The sequence below is a fragment of the Haliotis rufescens genome, unplaced genomic scaffold (genome assembly GCF_023055435.1).
Source record: "Haliotis rufescens isolate VD_foot unplaced genomic scaffold, xgHalRufe1.0.p SCAF_70, whole genome shotgun sequence".
Lineage (NCBI taxonomy): Eukaryota > Metazoa > Mollusca > Gastropoda > Lepetellida > Haliotidae > Haliotis > Haliotis rufescens.
Window position 1 is genome coordinate 1,379,451 of NW_025964362.1, and position 18,688 is coordinate 1,398,138.

The window sequence follows — 18,688 nt, forward strand, 5'->3', positions numbered from 1 at the left end:
ATTTTGTTCAAGTTCCTAACTAAAGGAATAAACTTCCAATACAGATCACAGAACATATGCTGAACAAAATTAGTTAGGGATCTTGAATGTTTTGGGGGATATTTTTATGAAATTGTCTTCGTTACAAAACAATATTCATGCTAACTTTCTTTCTTCAGTATAATTAAGATTTTTGGTATTTAAATGAACAGCTTTTTATTTATTGCGCTGACTTAAAGATAAAGTCATTCTTGTCTTGCTCAAGCTGTGTTGATCAAGGTTCATTTGAATTGGGATGTTCCTGTGTTATTTTAAGATTTGTTTTACAGTTATGCGAAGATAACTGTTCAGTCAGTACACATTATGACGTGTTGTCTCTGTACATTCTGTTGACATAATATATCCTGTTTGTAACCTCATAGCCTTACATTATATTTTACATCAATTTACAAATTATGAAATAAAATACTTCAACCATTTTTACAGTTGTCTTTATTATAATGATAGTGATACTCCTTTTAGGGAGTGCATAACTCCACAAGCAAGGTATGCTCGAAGAGCACAAGAAAGGTTTCAGTTCCGTCAATGAAGGTGAGTTTGAAAAGATCTTTAGTTGGTGCTCAAAGAAAGTTGAAGAATTCTTGAGTTCAAGTGGGAGACTGTTCCACTCAGTTGCCATGGAACCAGTGAAGATCCAGGCTGGAATAGGTCTTCAGCAACCCATGCTCGCCGTAACAGGCGACTATGCTTGTCGAAAGAACAGATTAACAGGATCAGGAGGTCAGACTTACCCGTTTCGTGAACACCTGGTGTCATCACTGATTATTAGTGTTCCGACATAAAATCGAGACTGATTGTTCTCACGCCATTCGTGACCAACCCTTGTTATTCTGGGACAAGCTGAATAGTGACTCGTGCCCCTCTCATGGCCATTTTAGCGACCGGGTTCCGTATTAGTGCAAACGGGCATACCTAAAACAATTGTCAACTCGTTGCGTAATGGTTCACATATATTTCCCCATATATTATATATATTTCAGATGCAATTTAAAGCAAATCTGGACATGCGAAATTATACAGTATGATTAAGCACTTTTAACTGTGTCTTGGGTATATTTTGAGATGCAAGACATGTAAAATCAAAAATTATTTCTGGGGTATCCTTTGACGAAGAATTTGAAATCATACATACATTTTGATTGGTTTGTCGTATTTTCGCACATAACATTCATCGATAGGGGGACAAGTCTTCTTGCAGGTTATGGAAAGGGGCGAGTGGTGACAAATGTTCTCAGGCGTAACGTTATATATTTATATTGTATGCTATGCTTGTCGTAAGAGGTGACTAATGGGATCGGGTGGTTAGGCTAGCTGACATGGTTGATGCATGTCAATGTATCCCAATTGCGTGGATTGATGCTCATGATGTCAACCACTGGATTGTCTGGTCCAGACTCGATTATTTACAGACTGCCGTTATACAGCTGGGATATTGCTGATTGAACAACAAACAAACAGTTCCCATGGCGAAGGAAAAGGAGCAATGGCCGAATCATGAGTCTTCTTTTACACAGAGGAGATGGTGACATTTAGACTTGGGGTAATGTGCTGTACGTGCTTCAGTAGCTCACAGTAGAGTGGAGCATCACCTGACAAGCACTGGTAGGTAAGGCAGAGTAGTTTGGAAGTGATTCTGTAGCACACAGAAAGCCAGTATGAGCTGGAGAGTACATGGGTAATGTGATTGTACTTGTGACAGGAACACTATCTGCACAGCACTCTTCTGAATCCGCTGAAACCTGTTTATCAGATATGAAGAGGCACCAGACAAGATTGCCATTCATCTAACAAAAGAAACGTATTAATCACACTTTTCACACTATTCCTTCCTCTTTAAAACATATATCCATATAATGTTCCTGTGTCGGTGCACTAGTGACCTGCTATGAGATATTGCCTCTGTTGATACATGTGTCATGTACCCATCAGACAGTTGAGCCCTAAGCCAATCAGATGTGCTGCACAACTGTCTGTTGCCCAGTGACATTGTCACGCTCTCTGACAAATTGTTTTTATCATCCATATAAATATCAGAACGAGATGAATCATAAATTCCCCATCCCCTTGGCTCGCCAGCTGTTTGGTCATGATGTCCGTACACAATGTAAACACAAGACTGTCACAAGCTCCTCCTCAGAGTATTACACACAGTCTGCTTCTAATGGGTCCCTGCCCGCTGGAGGTGCTTGACTTGCCCATGGCTATCTCCACGGCCTTCACAGCCTGCAACACTGCCTTGGCTGCACCGTCGATGTCTCCTGTCTGCGCTGCCCGCGCCGCCTCGGCCGTCACCCTGGCTGCAGCCACCTAGATGAGACAGTACAGGGTATATCGGGGGACCAGTGTGGAGTCATGTGGCACAGGAAGTTTATTGAAACATCAGATGCAACATTGTGTTTCTCAACATTAGTATTTCTCTAGCCTGTGTTGGTCAGTTGCTTATTACACCTAGTCCAGTGTCTCTCTGTCTCTCTGCCCTTTGTCAATTACTCCCAGTAATGTCTATATCTAAACCTGTATGTCAATCAGTCAGTCGATCAGTCCATTGTCCGACTGACCTGTATGTCAATCAGTCCAATGTCCGATTGACCTGTATGTAAATATATCAATCAGTCCATTGTCTGACTCATCTGTATGTCAATCAATCAATCAGTCCATTGTCTCACACACCTGTATGTCAATCAATCAGTCCATTGTCTGACTCATCTGTATGTCAATCAATCAGTCGGTCCATTGGCTGACACACCTGTATGTCAATTAGTCCATTGTCTGACTCATCTGTATGTCAATCAGTCCATTGTCTGACACACCTGTATGTCTATCAATCAAGCAGTCTATTGCCTGACCTGTTTGTCTATCAGTCAAGCTGTCTTTTGTCTGACTGACCTGTTTGTCTATCAATCAATCAGTCCATTGTCTGACACACATGTATGTCAATCAGTCCATGTCGGGCTCCCCTGTTTGTCAATCAGTCCATTGTCTGACACATCTGTTTGTCAATCAGTCAATTGTCAGACATACCTGTTTGTTAATAAGTCCATTGTCTGACACACCTGTTTGTCAATCAGTCCATTGTCTGACACACCTGTATGTCAATCAGTCCATGTCGGACTCACCTGAGCTGCTGACACGACCTCCTTGTACATCTGGCTGCTCTCACACTCGGATGAGATGAACTCCGCCACAGCGCTAGCCATGATGGCTGCCACAAACCCGGACGCAATCCGTGTTGCTTCTTTCACCTCCTCCTCCTCCGACCACGCCTTCATGACCACGCCCTTCCCACATGGCAATGCCACGCCAGTCACAGGTGGGATGGAATTACTCTCCTCTGTACCACTGACAACAGGGGTGGTGTTTTGTGCAAACGGAGTTGTCTCCTCCTTGTTGTCTTCTGTTTTCTGATTAGCATCAGGCTTGTGTGTAGTATTAGTTGAAGAAGTTCCAGTCATGGGTTGAGGTGGAGGTGTTTTGTCACCTAGTGGGTCCAGCTTCCACTTAACTTCTACACTCTATTAAAACAAGGACACCTATATTCAGTCTCACATTTTTTTCAAATTCTAATGACACTCTACCTCGGGTTAATTAATATATACTCAAAGTGACTAATCATATGAATATATAACTACAGTAAACTACGGTTATAACGAACTCAAAAGGACCACTTATTTTAGTTCGTTATAACCGTAGTTCGTTATAAGCATATATACAGCATATATACAACAAATGGCCGGGACTAAAAAATAAGTTCGTTATATCAGTCAGTTCGTTTTAATCTTGTTCGTTATAACCGTAGTTTACTGTATATTGTTTTACAGACTACCCATTCTTGTAGTTTTTGTTTGTTTGTTGTTTAACGTTGCACTCAGCAATATTCCAGCTATATGACGGTGGTCTGTAAATAATCGATCCTTGACCACACAATCCAGTGATTGACATCATGAGACGATCTACGCAATTGGGATACGATGACATGCATCAACCAAGTCAGCGAGCCCGACCACCCGATCCCGCTAGTTGCCTCTCACGACAAGCATGGGCTGCTGAAGACCAATTCTACCCCGGAATCTTCACGGGACACCCAGTCTTGTAACTGTGTACACAACAAACAACATTTCTGGACAGACCAGGGTAGCTTGTTTAATGCATATTTGGCCAAAAATAAGTACACACTTAAAAATAATTTCCCTTCTCATTGCTGTAAAGACCTTATAAATGTGAAATTTCAACATTTCTCCATCACTTGCACAAACAAAACAATAATTTGTGGAAAAGCAATTTGAAATTTTGAAATTGTTTTTACTTTTGAATTTTGATAGATAATATATAAATATAATGAAAAGGGGGGCAACTTCAAAGCCCATTAGAGTGAGTGAGTGAGTATGGTTTAACGCCGCATTTAGCAATATTCCAGCAATATCACGGCGGGGGACACCAGAAATGGGCTTCACACATTGTACCCATGTCGGGAATCGAACCCGGGTCTTCGGCGTGACGAGCGAACGCTTTAACCACCAGGCTACCCGACCGCCCCTTAAAGCCCATTAGACACCTATATACCTAAAACACTTCAGAGTAAGACGAGTTACGTGTTTCTGGTGAAATCTCAATGTGATAAATATAGCACAACAGTTGTTTTGCCTTGAGTATATATACATGGATCTCCTATAGCAGCAGAATGCTGCTACTTGTGAACTATAAAATGAATAAAAATAAATCAAACGGTGTCATTTTGTTGACCAACAGGAATTATGCAATATTCCACCCTGTCTACATGGCCGGACATATACTACTCAAAAATGGCTAAAGAACACCCGATTTCTTCATATAACTGTAGTTAATCTGTCATGACATAACATAAAACTATTGGGCGTTCTTTAACTTATTTTGAGTAGTATATATCAATACATATTATTCTGATTCAAAGAACTGTTTCAAGCTGTCAGCTTCAAATGGTGTTACCGGATTTCATACCAAACAATGTGATGCAAACAACCAATATCCGTGCTTATCGGCACTGCCCAGCAGTGGTTGGTTGGTTTGTTGTTTACGCCGCACTCAACAATATTATAACTATATGACGGCGGTCTGTAAATAATCGAGTCTGGACCAGACAACCCAATCCAGTGATTGACATCATGAACATCGATCCACGAAATTGGGATCGATGACATGCATGAACCAAGTCAGCGAGCCTGACCACCCGATCCCGTTAGTCCCCTTTTACGACAAGCATAGTCGCCTTGTACGACAAGCATGGGTTGCTGAAGACCTATTCTACACCTTTGTCAAAGACAGAATACAAAATACCTGGCACACTAACGATTTACAGTTGGCAGTGTCAAGTATGGCACAATGGATAAAAATATTTACGTTTTCAACACTAATTTTCACTACTAATCAGTGTTTGGTGTAACAGCCACTAAAGTAACCATTTAAGGTATGAATCTATATTTTTTACATAGTGTGCGACTGTGATCGATACTTGTATCGTGAAAAAATGCATCGGTGTATGTCCCAGCACTAGTGATTAAAGCACCCTCTTGTCAAGCCGACGCTGGTTCGATTCCCATATGGGTACAATGTGTGAAGCCCAATTCTGGTGTCTCCCACCGTGATATTGCTGGAATATTGCTAAAAACGGTCATACTCACTAACTCACTCATTGTTATTACCTACAGTCACAAAAAGGCGGGGGAACGGGTTGCACGCCAGATATCTATGATTGTGGGTTCGAATCCCGGTTCGCCCCGATTATGTTTCTAGGTTTGTCAGCACCATACCCGTGTTCGCGGGTTTCACCGAAGTGGTAAACGTCTGAGACCTGCATCACTTCGGGGTTTCCTCCCACATTAAGCTGACACGCCGCGATATAACTGAAATACTGTTAAAAGCGACGTTAACCCCAACTCACTCACTCACTCACAAAAATCAACCAACCTTCTTCTTCCTGCTTTTGAGCTTCATGGATCCCTTGCTGAGTAGAAGCAATGGGTTGATCTTCAGGGCAGTCTTTGTGTCTGCGTTGGGCTCCATAATTGTGTTGCTCTCCTCAGACGGGAACACAAGGTGCTTCTTGGTCAAAACAAACGTCAACCAGTCATCGACACAATGCAGAGTCGGGCAGTCTGCAATAAACAAGTTGTGAACATTGCCATGATAGACAGGTGCCCTCAACTAAAGCATTCTGATCGAGGATCGCGGTGAAGTAGTTTATTTTTTTTATTTTTAGAAGAATTAAAGAAGTTTTTATCCATAAAATTGTGTCTACCTTGAAGTATTTTTTGTTTGTTTGTTTGTTGTTTAACGCCACTCTCAGTAATATTCCAGCTATATGACGGCGGTCTGTAAATAATCGAGTCTGGACCAGACAATCCAGTGATTCACATCATGAGCATCGATCCACGCAATTGAGATACGATGACATGCATCAACCAAGTCAGCGAGCCTGACCACCCGATCCCGCTAGTCGCCTCTTACGACAAACATAGTCGTCTTTTACTGCAAGAATGGGTTGCTGAAGATCTTCATGGGTCAGTAAAGTACTGACGATGTATACTACTCAAAAGAAGTAAAAGAACACCCGGTTATATCATATTTCTACAGTTGAACAGCCTTCGCATGACAGGTTATCTATAGTAACATGAAAGAATCGGGTGTTCTTTAACTTCTTGTGAGTAGTATATTACAGCCATATTAAGGCCACCTATAAACATAGAAGTGAACCAGTGGTTGATAGCATGACTACTAATCAGTGTCTTTGGCGAACAGTGATGCACCCCGCTATCACCAGTCAATAAGATAAGTGGCCTTTTTCATCACGTGAAGATTCCGAGTTGGAATAGGACCCAGCATCTAGGGCTGGGACGAGTCCAAATTTACTACCCGGGTACCCACCCCTCTATTACCCGACCCTACCCGGGTACCCGCTGTAGGTCTCAAGAGATAGGTACAAAATATCCGATTGGTGAATAGTTTGACCATAGCCCTGGACCAAATGTATTTAGATACACGTATAAAACGATCTGGTCATGCATCCACTGAAGTTGACTGTAGATTATCTTCATTCAAACATATACAAGTCAGAAAGGTGCATTGTCAGAAAGAAATGGGAACATTAGTGACTTGTAGTGTAACAGAGTTATAGATAATTTTTGTCATTAAACAATATAGCGCGTGACTAACCACCGGTCCGGGTAGTCCTGTGGGTACCCGAGTCCTACTCAGGACCCACCCGACCCGAGTACCCGAATTACCCGTATCAGCCCTACCAGCATCCCATGCTGGTTGTAAGAGGCGGCGTGATGGATCGGGTGGTCAGACTCGGGGACTTGGTTGATATTGTAACCCTATCGCATGGATAGCTGCTCATCACATCATGTGACTGCAAAGACTTGATTACTTACAGGCCACTGTCATATAGCTGGAATATAGCAATCACCAACCAAGAATCGGCTCAATCGACATGCAATAGGTACTTGGGCCTCTTCTGCACTGTCATAATCATGTGTTGAAATATGATTAGTGAATGAATGCATGTTATTTTACGTTGCTGTCAACAGTAGTCTAGGAAGGTAATTGATAAAGTTTTGGCCGGTAACCCCAGTGAGCCCCTTGACGATCCTGGGTAGACAACCCATGCTTGCCATAAAAGGCGACGAAACTTGTCGTAAGAGGCGATTAACGGGATCAGGTGGTCAGACTCGCTGACAAAAGTTGACGATCACCCAATTCTTTCATAGTACAGTAAACTACGGTTATAACGAACTCACAGGGACCACTAGTTTTAGTTTGTTATAACCATAGTTCGTTATAAGCATAGATACAGCAATAAACAGCAAATATACAGCAAATGGACGGGATCAAAACACATTTCGTTATATCCGTCAGTTCGCTATATGCGTGTTCGTTATAAACGTAGTTTACTATATTTAATCTGCCATGCCATGACAGATCAACTGTATTAAGATGAAGGAAGCGGGGGATGCTTAACCTTTTTTCAGTGGTATATACAAGTTTCCGCTTCATCAGTTATTGAGCTTTACAGGTGTCATCAGTCAACCAAATGTCAAACAGGACATATCCTACATCACTCATCCTTGCAGCCTGTCTGCCAAACAAGCAGTCTTCCACCAATAGGTCATTACTACCATACTCTCTTGGACAGAACTGTAATACTCTCTGAAGGATATCACTTACCCTGACGTGAGGCGTGTGCTTCCTTCAGCTACTGTTAAGACCTTTCTATGGTGTGGTCAGTGGAAAACGACCACTGACAGGTGTATATAGAAGAAATCAATACAAGCCAGCAGGAAACGTGATTAGTGAATTCTGAAAGAGGGTGTCAGGCTTGTGTCACAAGACTCTGCTTGACCAGCTGTTGAGTGATAATGAGGAGTGACCAGCTTATTAATGTCACTTCAGGACAGAATAGAGTATTGGGGTAATTAGAGGAGTTGACTCTCAAATCATCTTACAATATCACGTTGCGCCTTGTTTCATTGATTGATCTCTGATATTAGAAAATAAATAGATCCGTAGCTCACCTGTCGAAAATTGTCCGTATTTGGTGAGTTGAGGTGAAATGGGGTTTAACGTCGCTTCCAAGATTATTGCACTTATATAGCGACGTGCATGCACGTGTGTGTATGTTTTGTTTGTTTGTTTATTTGTTGTTTAACGCCGCACTATTCCAGCTATATGACGGTGGTCTGTAAATAATCGAGTCTGGACCAGACAATCAAGTCATTGACATCATGAGCATCGATCCACGTTATTGGGATACGATGACATACTTCAACCAAGTCAGCGAGCCTTACCACCCGATCCCGTTAGTCGCCTCTTACGACAAGCATTATCGCCTTTTATGGCAAGCATGGGTTGCTGAAGATCTATCCTACCCCGGATCTTCACAGGTCGTGTGTGTATGTGGCTGCTTGTACTAGTCTGATGCCGATTTATAGTGCTAGCCCACTGAGATACCATGCCCCAGTTTCACATGAATACCCCACTCAGACACAGTACACTGGCTCCGAGCCGACCAGTCCTTGTTATAGCCCCTTAATGTTGAGCGCTAGACAGGTTAACGACAAGTACCATCTTTAAACGTCTTTTGGTTGACGCGGCCGGGAATCGAACCCCGGCCTTTCCGCTCTCTGGGCGGACGCTCTACCACTAGACCACGGAGGCGGTCTGTCCGTATTTGGAAAGTGTTTACATTTTACAAACACGTAAGAACTTATTTGCGAGTTATTTTCATTTGCCTCTTTGCCCGTCTGGTTCAATAGTACACGAAAATCCGGATTTGTTGAAGGCATGATCAAGGACAAATGATTTTTTTATTGGTATACTGACCAGCGACCAGTTACGGTGGAGGACCAATTACCGCCAACCCCACGTTATAGCGCCCATGTGATCACATATCGTTTTACTTTTGTTCGTTTTCTTTAGAAGAGAGAAATATTTATCCTAAAATGATAAACAAAACTGATACTTGTCACGAAATATTAAAAACAATACACCATATAAGCACCTTGCTCAAATGCAACTTATTAAAAAACACGCAGGTGGTGTAACGTGACTTCCAGGCTAAACAGAAATTTTGGTTCTGTCATTGCTCACCGTCTGTCTGTCATTTCTTCCCCAAAATACAGTTCTGAAACCTGATTTAGCTATTTTTGTATACACTTCGTTCCCCCGTCATCCGTAAATACATATTTGCATTGCATTCGTCACCACTCGCCCCTTTCCGTAACCTGCAAGAAGACTCGTCCCCCGTCGATGAATGTTATGTGCGAAAATACGACAAACCAATCAGAATGCGCGTATGATTTCAAGTACTTCGTCAAAGAATCCCTCAGAAATAATTTTTGATTTTACATATGTCTTGCATCTAAAAATATACCCAAGACACAGTTAAATGTGTTCAATCATTCTGTATAATTCCGCACGTCCCAATGTGCTTTAAATTGCATCTGAAATATATATAATATATGGGGAAATATATGTCAACCATCACGCAACGAGTTGACAATTGTTTTAGGTATGCCCGTTTGCGCTAAGGCGGAGCCCGGTCGCAAAAATGGCCATGAGAGGGGCACGAGTCGCTATTCGGCTTGTCCCGGAATAACACGAGTTGGTCACGAATGATTTGCATTGCTGTGTACAAGGCCGTAGTTAACTATTTTTGACAGGGGTTGGGGCAAATATTTGTACAAGTATCACTTGTCCCCAACTTGTACTTTCATGATTCCAATAAATCTGTTTTCTGTGTATATATAGTCGCTTTTTGTACCGAACTAACACTGGTATCTTCAAGACGGACACCAGCCAGTACTCTGACCAATGAGCGCTCAGATTACATCGCAGTAACGGCAATATTTAGCCGTTCGTAGCGCAACATGTGTCACATCCTTGCTGTCATCTGCTCAATACATCGTGTCAATATCAGGCAACTGGGGGTTCGCACAAACATCATGCACGGAATAGAGCTCATTTAAACTCGAGTGAAACAAGGCCTTATCTCAATAACCTGACGTAGCCTACAATAGACACACGCCACTATCCTACCTTGCAAACCCGACGGTTGATTTAGGAAAGTAGTGTTTGTTTGTTGTTTAACACACCAATATTCGAGCTATATGACGGAGGTCTGTAAATAATCGCGTCTGAACCAGACAACCCAGTGATTGACATCATGAGCATCGATTCACGCAATTGGGATACGATGACATGCATCAACCAAGTCAGCGAACCAGACCACCCCATCCCGTTAGTTGATCGCCTCTTACGACAAGCATAGTCGCCATTTACGGCAAGCATGGGTTGCTGAAGACCTATTCTACACCGGATCATCACGGGTCTGTATATAATATGAATATATAACGTTAACGCCTGAGAATAATCATTCTCGATTATGTCACATCACTAATAATCAGTGATGACACAAGGTGTTCTCGAAAAGGGTAAGCCTGTCACGTCCTAGCTTTAACACACGTCACTCACACAGTTAATTCGCATACAAAAGCTAGTGTTTGTTGCGTGACACCCCACAGTACTCCTGCGTAGGACGGGGGTCCGTATTGAAGACGAGAGAGCTGTAGCCTCACCTCTGAAGGGGAAGAGCAGCTCCAGGTGGATTTCCCTCTCCACCTCCCCATCCTTAAAGCTGTACTTCTTGTCTGCCAGCCAGTAGGACAGGCACCTCAGCAGGGAAACCATCTGCTCATGCTCCACCTTCTCCTCGTGGTAGAACTGATAGCCCAAGGGCATGATGACCATCTGAGGGGTAGATGCGTTGTGATTGGAGTTAATCATTAGTTTGTTTGTTGTTTAACGCCGCACTCAGCAATATTCTACCTATATGACGCTGGTCTGTAAAAAATCGAGTCTGGACCAGACAAATCAGTGATTGACATCATGAGCATCGATCCACGCAATTGGGATACGATGAGATGCATCCACCAAGTCAGCGAGCCTGATCATCCGACCCTGTTAGTTCCCTCTTACGACAAGCATAGTCGCCTGTCACTACGACAAGCATGGGTTGCTGAAGACACTTCTAACCCGGTTCTTCACGGGACTAAATTCATCAAGAAATTCACCTTCATGTACATTAACCTTACAGAATGCGGCATTAAACAACACACAAACAACGAAATTGCCTTTGTGAGATAGGACTAACACGAGTTTGAACAGTGGTCCAGTAATATCACGGCATCAGCTTGGTGTCGGAGGAAATATCAAAGTGATGCAGGTCTTAGTGGGTTTGGCACGCCTAAGGGACGCAACTCGACACGGCGAATTTCGTCGCCTTAGACAACCATGCCCCCTTGAAATGAAGAAAAGACAACGTCACCTTATAGAAGAGCCCGGGCCAGAATTTGAGGAACTTGTTGAGGGACAAGAGGAACTGCGACAGCGACACCCAGAGCAGCTGCACGGCAGAGTCTTCCTGACCCGGCTCGTCAGCGTTCACCCGGCAGCTGATGTTGAACTGGGTGTTGTCGTGTTCTGCACAAACTATAGCCTACAATAACAGGGTCCTTACGTCAGTGTACTATAATACCCAATATTAAATATACATCATGTAAAAGAGATATATAATAAACTACTAAATAAGATTTCTCATTTTATTTTAACTTTCTGGTACAACAGAGTTGGGACCAATTCCCTAAAATAAGTTTCAACAATTAAATAAATATCATAGACAGACTGCCCGACAAACATGACTATCACAGAGCACTTATGCACAGTGAATGCTGCGCTATTCAAATGCATATTATGGCAACTCAAAATCTGGACCTCAGTTGACATGTAATATATTCAGAAAAGGAAATATTAAGCATCTCTAGATTTAATATCTGTCATCAACTGGCATTGATTGAAAGTAAAATGTGTTTCCACCGACTCTGGCGAGTTCGTGTTTTTTTCGCCGCTGTATTTACTTATTATCCTTACTACATTCAAATCACGAGGGGTTTAAAGGAATGGGTTTCTCGAAAGTCCAACCCCGCCTAAAACCACGGACCTTGTAGAACGTACCTCCCCCACCCTCTGCAGGACCCCGTACTTCCACATGTGTCTGTAGGAGCTGGTGTCCTGCCCCACGTACTGGCAGTGTGCCAGCAGCTGTTTGGCCACGCCCACAGGGAGACCGGTCGCGAATATGTAGCCGATGGTGATTTGCAAATCTCCCTTGAAAGGCTTTGGAGTCCAGTTTAGTTGCTGAGGAACATTAAGACGACATGTTATTCGTGACATTAAACCGATTGCTAAATTACATACTATTGTAGTCAAAAGTAAGTCTTTAAGGTATATTCCAGAAATATCATGGCGGGGGACACCAAAAATGGGTTTTCTCACTTTGTACCCATGTGAGGGATAGATCTCAGGCCTTTAGCGAGACGAGCGAACGCTTTAACCACTAGGCTACCTCACCCTCGCTATAAAAACGCATGTTTTTGGTTTTTAAGGGTGTGCATTATGACATACCTCTCCCGACAACATTTTTATTGAGCAGGTTTGAAGAGTAAATATGCGTGGTATTTATTACAAAGTCAGCACTATTCCAGCTATCGGTGGTCTGTAAATGGCAGTCTGGAACAGACAAGCTGCAGTTGACGGAGGAACGATCCAGGCCGTTGTGGACGATGACCTACAATCGCACATTTTAGCCACCCGATCCCCATTAGGAACTTACGGAGGAACTGTGGTATTTGGGACTTGGGATTTGGGACATCAATTCAATACACATGTGTCAGGCTTGAAGAAGATTACCAATAAATATTATTCAGACAAAAACATTTACACTCTTGCTGTTGCAACCTTTTCTTGCACCCACAAACTATATCTCCCTCAATGATTCCTCTCCATACTGCCAGAATATCTTAAAGAAGCATTTTAGAAGCTGCAATATCAATTTAACTTATTGATTTTAACTTCTTTATTCTTTTACAGCGATATTTCAGTACAGATGCTAGTACCTTTGTCAAGCATCTGTACCAAAATGTAAATCTGTGAAGATCCGGGTTAGAATAGGTCTTCAGCAACCCATGCTTGTCCCAAGAGTGACAATGCTTATCGCAAGTGGCGACTAACGGGATCAGAGGTCAGGCTCGGTGACTTGGTTGATGCATGTCATCGTATCCCAATTGCGTGGATCGATGCTCATGATGCCAATCACCGGATTGTCTGGTCCAGACTCGATTATTAACAGACCCTACGTCAACCCAGGCTTCACCAATACTATAAATAACATTGAGAGAAAACGCATTCGTTTCAGAAATAACCAATGACTGCAATTGTGTGATAGTCTGAAACTATTTCCAGATGTGGGGTGAAGTGTTGGTCAGTCCACAAACTGAGTCCACATGAGGGGTCCAGTGTGTTTGTAAGTTTGAAAACTAGGTCCACATGAGGGGTCAGGTGTGTTGGTCAGTCTAAAAACTAGGTCCACGCGAGGGGTCCAGTGTCTTGGTCAGTCTGTAAATTAGGTCCACACGTGGGGTCAAGTGTGTTGGTCAGTCTGAAAACTAGGTCCACACGAGGGGTCCAGTGTGTTGGTCAGTCTGAAAACTAGGTCCACATGAGGGGTCACGTGTATTAGTCAGTACTCACGGGTCTGTTGTTGGGCAGAAGGTCCAGGAGCACGGCGTACAGACAGCGCTGTACAGACAGGTGGGGGTAGTAGGGGAGGGCCAGTCCCTCACAGTTTGCCTTGCAGGTGCAGTAGCGGATGAACAGCCCCAGGTAGGTGAACACTCGCACCAGGTGCAGTATCTGGTCCTCGTACAGGTTACTCTCCTTCAACACGAGGCAGGGGCTGTCAGACAGTGTCAATGTCTCCGATCGAGGGATGGTAAATATTGCAAGAGTATTGCTTATAAAAAAACTCTTGCAATATTTAGCATATCTCGATCGGAGACACCGAGCACGGGATTAACGTATTCTAGAAGGTACGTCAAAATAGTGCACGACCCTTTGTCTGACGTTAAAACATTTCGAAGCATAGCAGGCCAAACAAAATCGACTTTCTAAGTCTTTATTCAATTAAACGTCTATTAGGCCCAATCAATCCTGTTTGTAATAGCAGGATCCATGAAAGAAAAACAAACGTTTTCCGCTGTGCTCAGTTGTGTTTGTTGGTGTAGGTGGAGAGAAAAAAATGTTCCATCACTTTGCATTCAATATTTTTAAAAAGGACTACATCCCTCCCTACCCATTATGCAGCCTTATCTCCCCAGTATTCACCATGTTAAGTGATTACATAATGTTCCTGGTAACATGTTTACATATATAGAAAGGATAGTGGAGCTAATGACAGAAGCTGCTAATGAAATGTTGCAATCCATTCAGGGATCACTCACACCTGCTGATTATACAAGCGTTCGCCTCGATCAGACATAGCTCACCTGCCACAACAATGGAAGCAAGGACTCTCTGATCAGTCCTTCGTGAGGTATCGACTCTAGCACCTTGCACAACACTTGAGGGTCTGGGCGCTTGAACCCGGAATCTTTGGGCCAGAACCTGCACGACTCGAACCGGAAGGCTTTCTTGTCATCATCCACCAGACAGCAGCACACGGCGTTGGCAAAGACGCTGGGGTGGATACAGATGAACCGGCCTGTCCCGGCGGCGGGGATGTTGGAAGGGGGGTTGTCAGGAGTGTTCGAGATAGATGGGGTCATTTTGAAATCGAGGAGACCTCCCTGTAACGATGAGAAAATATACATCGAAATGAGCCATTACAGTTCGTGGTACTTTAAGTTTCAATGCAGACTGTTGTTTGTAGGAGAAAGCCATACGCAGTTCATATATACTCATACATTGGTGCATCCCCCGGAGGCAGGGGTGTTAACTGACTTGAAAAGTCCAGTCGGACTTTTATAGTCAGTTAACGCCCTTGCCTCGGGAAGTCGAAATTGACGAGGACAAGCTCAGACATGACGAGCATCTTCATCGAAACCCAGTTTACGATGCTCTACGTGTACATACTGGAAACAGTCATGAACACAAACAATTTGACAGCTTTCAGAAAGTGGCTCTATAAACTCCACAAGTCAAAGTCGTTCATATAAATATAAAACTTCAACGCCAGAGAATAACCAGTCTCGATTCTCTGCCAAAACAGATTTCACTGGGCGTAAAAGGCAAAATAGCGGTGAAAAGTATATGGGTGGATCACTAAAAATCAGTGATGACACCAGGTGTTCGCGAAAAAGGTTGCGTGTTCTACCCTACCGCTATCAACCACCACTCACCCAATTTGCATAAAAAAGTAGTTGGTAATGAAAATGGTGACAGTACGGTATTTTACACACGACTTAAAGTACCATTTGTCTTAAATACTCGTTTATAGGTGTTTTTTGGACGGTTATGTAAGTATTCGTAGTCTAAACTTGAAGGCTATTTTTACCATTAACGCCAGTCGCCAACGGGAGAATTCTAATATCACAATCTACCCAATGATATTATCGTTAAAGAATAAAGCAAACGGTTTATCATCATAGTTTTAGAAATTTGAGGTTTTCTGTAAGCCTGTGAGAATTACACACATTCTTTTTCTTTCTGTAAATATTTCAAGCAAAATGGTACACAGCACTCGTATTTTCCCCATATACAACAGTAAATATATCCAGCAACTTCTTTATGAAACCCGAACAAGTATAAACATACAGTGAATGTTAACAGAAATTACATTTGTCCACCAGGAATGTTAAACAGAACATAATGTAATATATATAATCATTAACCACCGCCCTTGAAAAGTCATGTATAGATAGGCCCATGGCCTTTCGGTGAAGCAAATAAATGATTGATGATATGACTTCATAAAACTGTGTCATATGTTTGTTTAACGCCGCACTCAGAAATATTCCAGCTACATGACGGCGGTCTGTAAATAATCGAGTCCGGACAAGACAATTCAGTGATTGACATCAGGAGCATCGATCTACGCAATTGAGATACGATGCCATGCATCAAACAAGTCAGCCCGCCTGACCACCCGATCCCGTTAGTCGCTTCTTATGACAAGCATAGGTTGCTGAAGACCTATTCTAAGCCGGATCTTCACGTGTCGTGTTTCATGTAAAGAAATTTATTTTAATTGAGTGTTTCATATGTCTAATAAATGTTGAAATATCATTTAAAATATTTATATCGACAAGTTTTTCTCCTTATTTGCAAGTCCATGTAATACTCTTATTTGAATATATATTTAGAAAACTTAACATACAAAACATTTATGAAAAATAACTCACAATTGTTTGAAGGAATGCAGTATCTTCCTCCAGAGTGTCATCTCCATCTGGGCTTAGCTGATTGGCTATATCACAAAATTGACCCCATGTCAACAGAACTAAATCTCGTTCTCGCAGCTTTAAAATCTCGTCATACAACGAGATCGTGCTGGGTTTGATGGTCCGGTCAAGGTGAGGGAACTTCACGGGGTCCAGGGCAGCCCGGAAGATGACCGTTTTCAGCTCATCGAGACCCTAAATGTGAATTAGAACGAGTTCTACATTAAGCGCTTGCTAGCAAGAACAACGACGCACGTTGTTGGTACGTTAACACAAGACCAGTCAGGGCACCATTGTGACCACATATACCTTGGTTTAGTCGGCAAATTTAGTTTAACGCGAAATCCTCACTGAAAACCTAGCAACGAGCTTTAAAATTACATGAAACGTATTTTACTAACGATGCTACACGTACGTATATGCACTCAATTTTCTCCTGGTTCACACAAAAACGAAATTTAATAGAATGCTGGGGATCTTTTTGGTGGGGAAAATATTAGTTTATCAAACGATGGGTCAAGTTCTGGATGCGATATACCAATCCGATAACTTGATATCACAATCCGATATATATGCAAATGGTGTCATATAGCAGGACTACTTTCAATGAAATCCATTCTTCGATGCGTGCCTGTTTGCCCAGAAACCATTGCATAGCCGTCCTGAAATGTCCCGATAGAGGTATCCCGATGTGTTGGAGGTTATGTAACCTAACGTTGGTATAATTCAGTTGGCACTATATAATACAGGGGACGGTTCACTCAGGCGTCGTATTCCTACACGAAGTTCAATAAAGAAATGAAGTTATGTCTTAAACCTTGTTTATTTCAGACTGACCTTACATGACAAAGAGCTCGAGATCATTATTAGAGTGTGTTTTCACATGTCATATATTAAAAATAAAAATATGTTAAAAATTAGGAGATGCACACGTTGCCATTTCAGTGTTGAGCTTGGTTACCTGTAAATTTAACCACAATAAACTGGATTTGGAACCGAAAGCGCAGCATAGCCAAACGCGAAATCTTGGCGTCAGTGAAGAAATTGACTATTTTTGTATATATCATAAATAGGACACCCAAAGTGTGCACTCCATAAAGAAAATGAAGCAAGCCTTGCAAAGTTTGGTTCTACCCCAAACGGTCAATTAATTGTGACGCAAAGGATATATCATTATTCCAAATTGCCTACCGTTAATGTTTAAAAAATAATATTTTTTTTTATTAGTTTCCATGGTGATGCGACAGTCAAACAAGTTGTTTATATCAGACGTGGTTATTGTGATTTGATACCTCTGGTTGACCATTCAGAATGAGTATTTTTTAAGTGCCGACCGGCAATGATTGCCAAAGAAGTTGTTATCTTCAAAAGTTAGCTCCCGCGGTGATGCGGCCGTCAAATCAGCAGTTTCTATCAGTCTCGTTGACCTGAATGGACCAGAATCAGAATGGAGTTTATTTTTTCAATTTCATAGTAGAATCTATATTTAAGATCCGATGTATCTCTGTTCCTTCCCGAACTCTTTCTTATAGAAGATCTTACTGACCACTACCCCTTTGAAGTTTAGGTGTCAACATGACCATAAGATGAATTATATGTTTCAGTTTAACGTCGCTTTGAACTATATTTTGCCTTAGAAACATGACAGTGAGTCAGCTTAATTAAACTTTATGAAAGTCTACACTGACGTTTACCACTGCGATGAGCAGGTATGGTACCGGCCCTGACAAAATAAGGGTCAAAATCAGTATGAAACCCCGATCCAAAGCAACGTTCAGTGGATACTTAAACCACTGGGCTACCCGTGTCCTATCTGCAACAAAGGTCTGTAATCATGTTTCGAA

General features: G+C 42.3%; 1 protein-coding gene across 1 annotated transcript in view; it reads right to left on the minus strand.

Annotated features, from left to right (window-relative positions):
* Positions 1 to 1,386: 1,386 nt before the first annotated feature.
* LOC124135459 overlaps positions 1,387 to 18,688 on the minus strand; it is a 39,937-nt gene continuing 22,635 nt past the window's right edge. Inside the window, exons 8-16 of the mRNA XM_046500809.2 lie at positions 16,806 to 17,039; positions 14,952 to 15,251; positions 14,158 to 14,343; positions 12,583 to 12,765; positions 11,897 to 12,067; positions 11,148 to 11,319; positions 5,980 to 6,167; positions 3,156 to 3,551; positions 1,387 to 2,346 (exon numbers count right to left, since the gene is read on the minus strand). Coding sequence (XP_046356765.2) covers positions 2,173 to 2,346; positions 3,156 to 3,551; positions 5,980 to 6,167; positions 11,148 to 11,319; positions 11,897 to 12,067; positions 12,583 to 12,765; positions 14,158 to 14,343; positions 14,952 to 15,251; positions 16,806 to 17,039 — 2,004 coding nt within the window. The 3' untranslated portion in view covers positions 1,387 to 2,172. The remainder of the gene's footprint in view (positions 2,347 to 3,155; positions 3,552 to 5,979; positions 6,168 to 11,147; positions 11,320 to 11,896; positions 12,068 to 12,582; positions 12,766 to 14,157; positions 14,344 to 14,951; positions 15,252 to 16,805; positions 17,040 to 18,688) is intronic.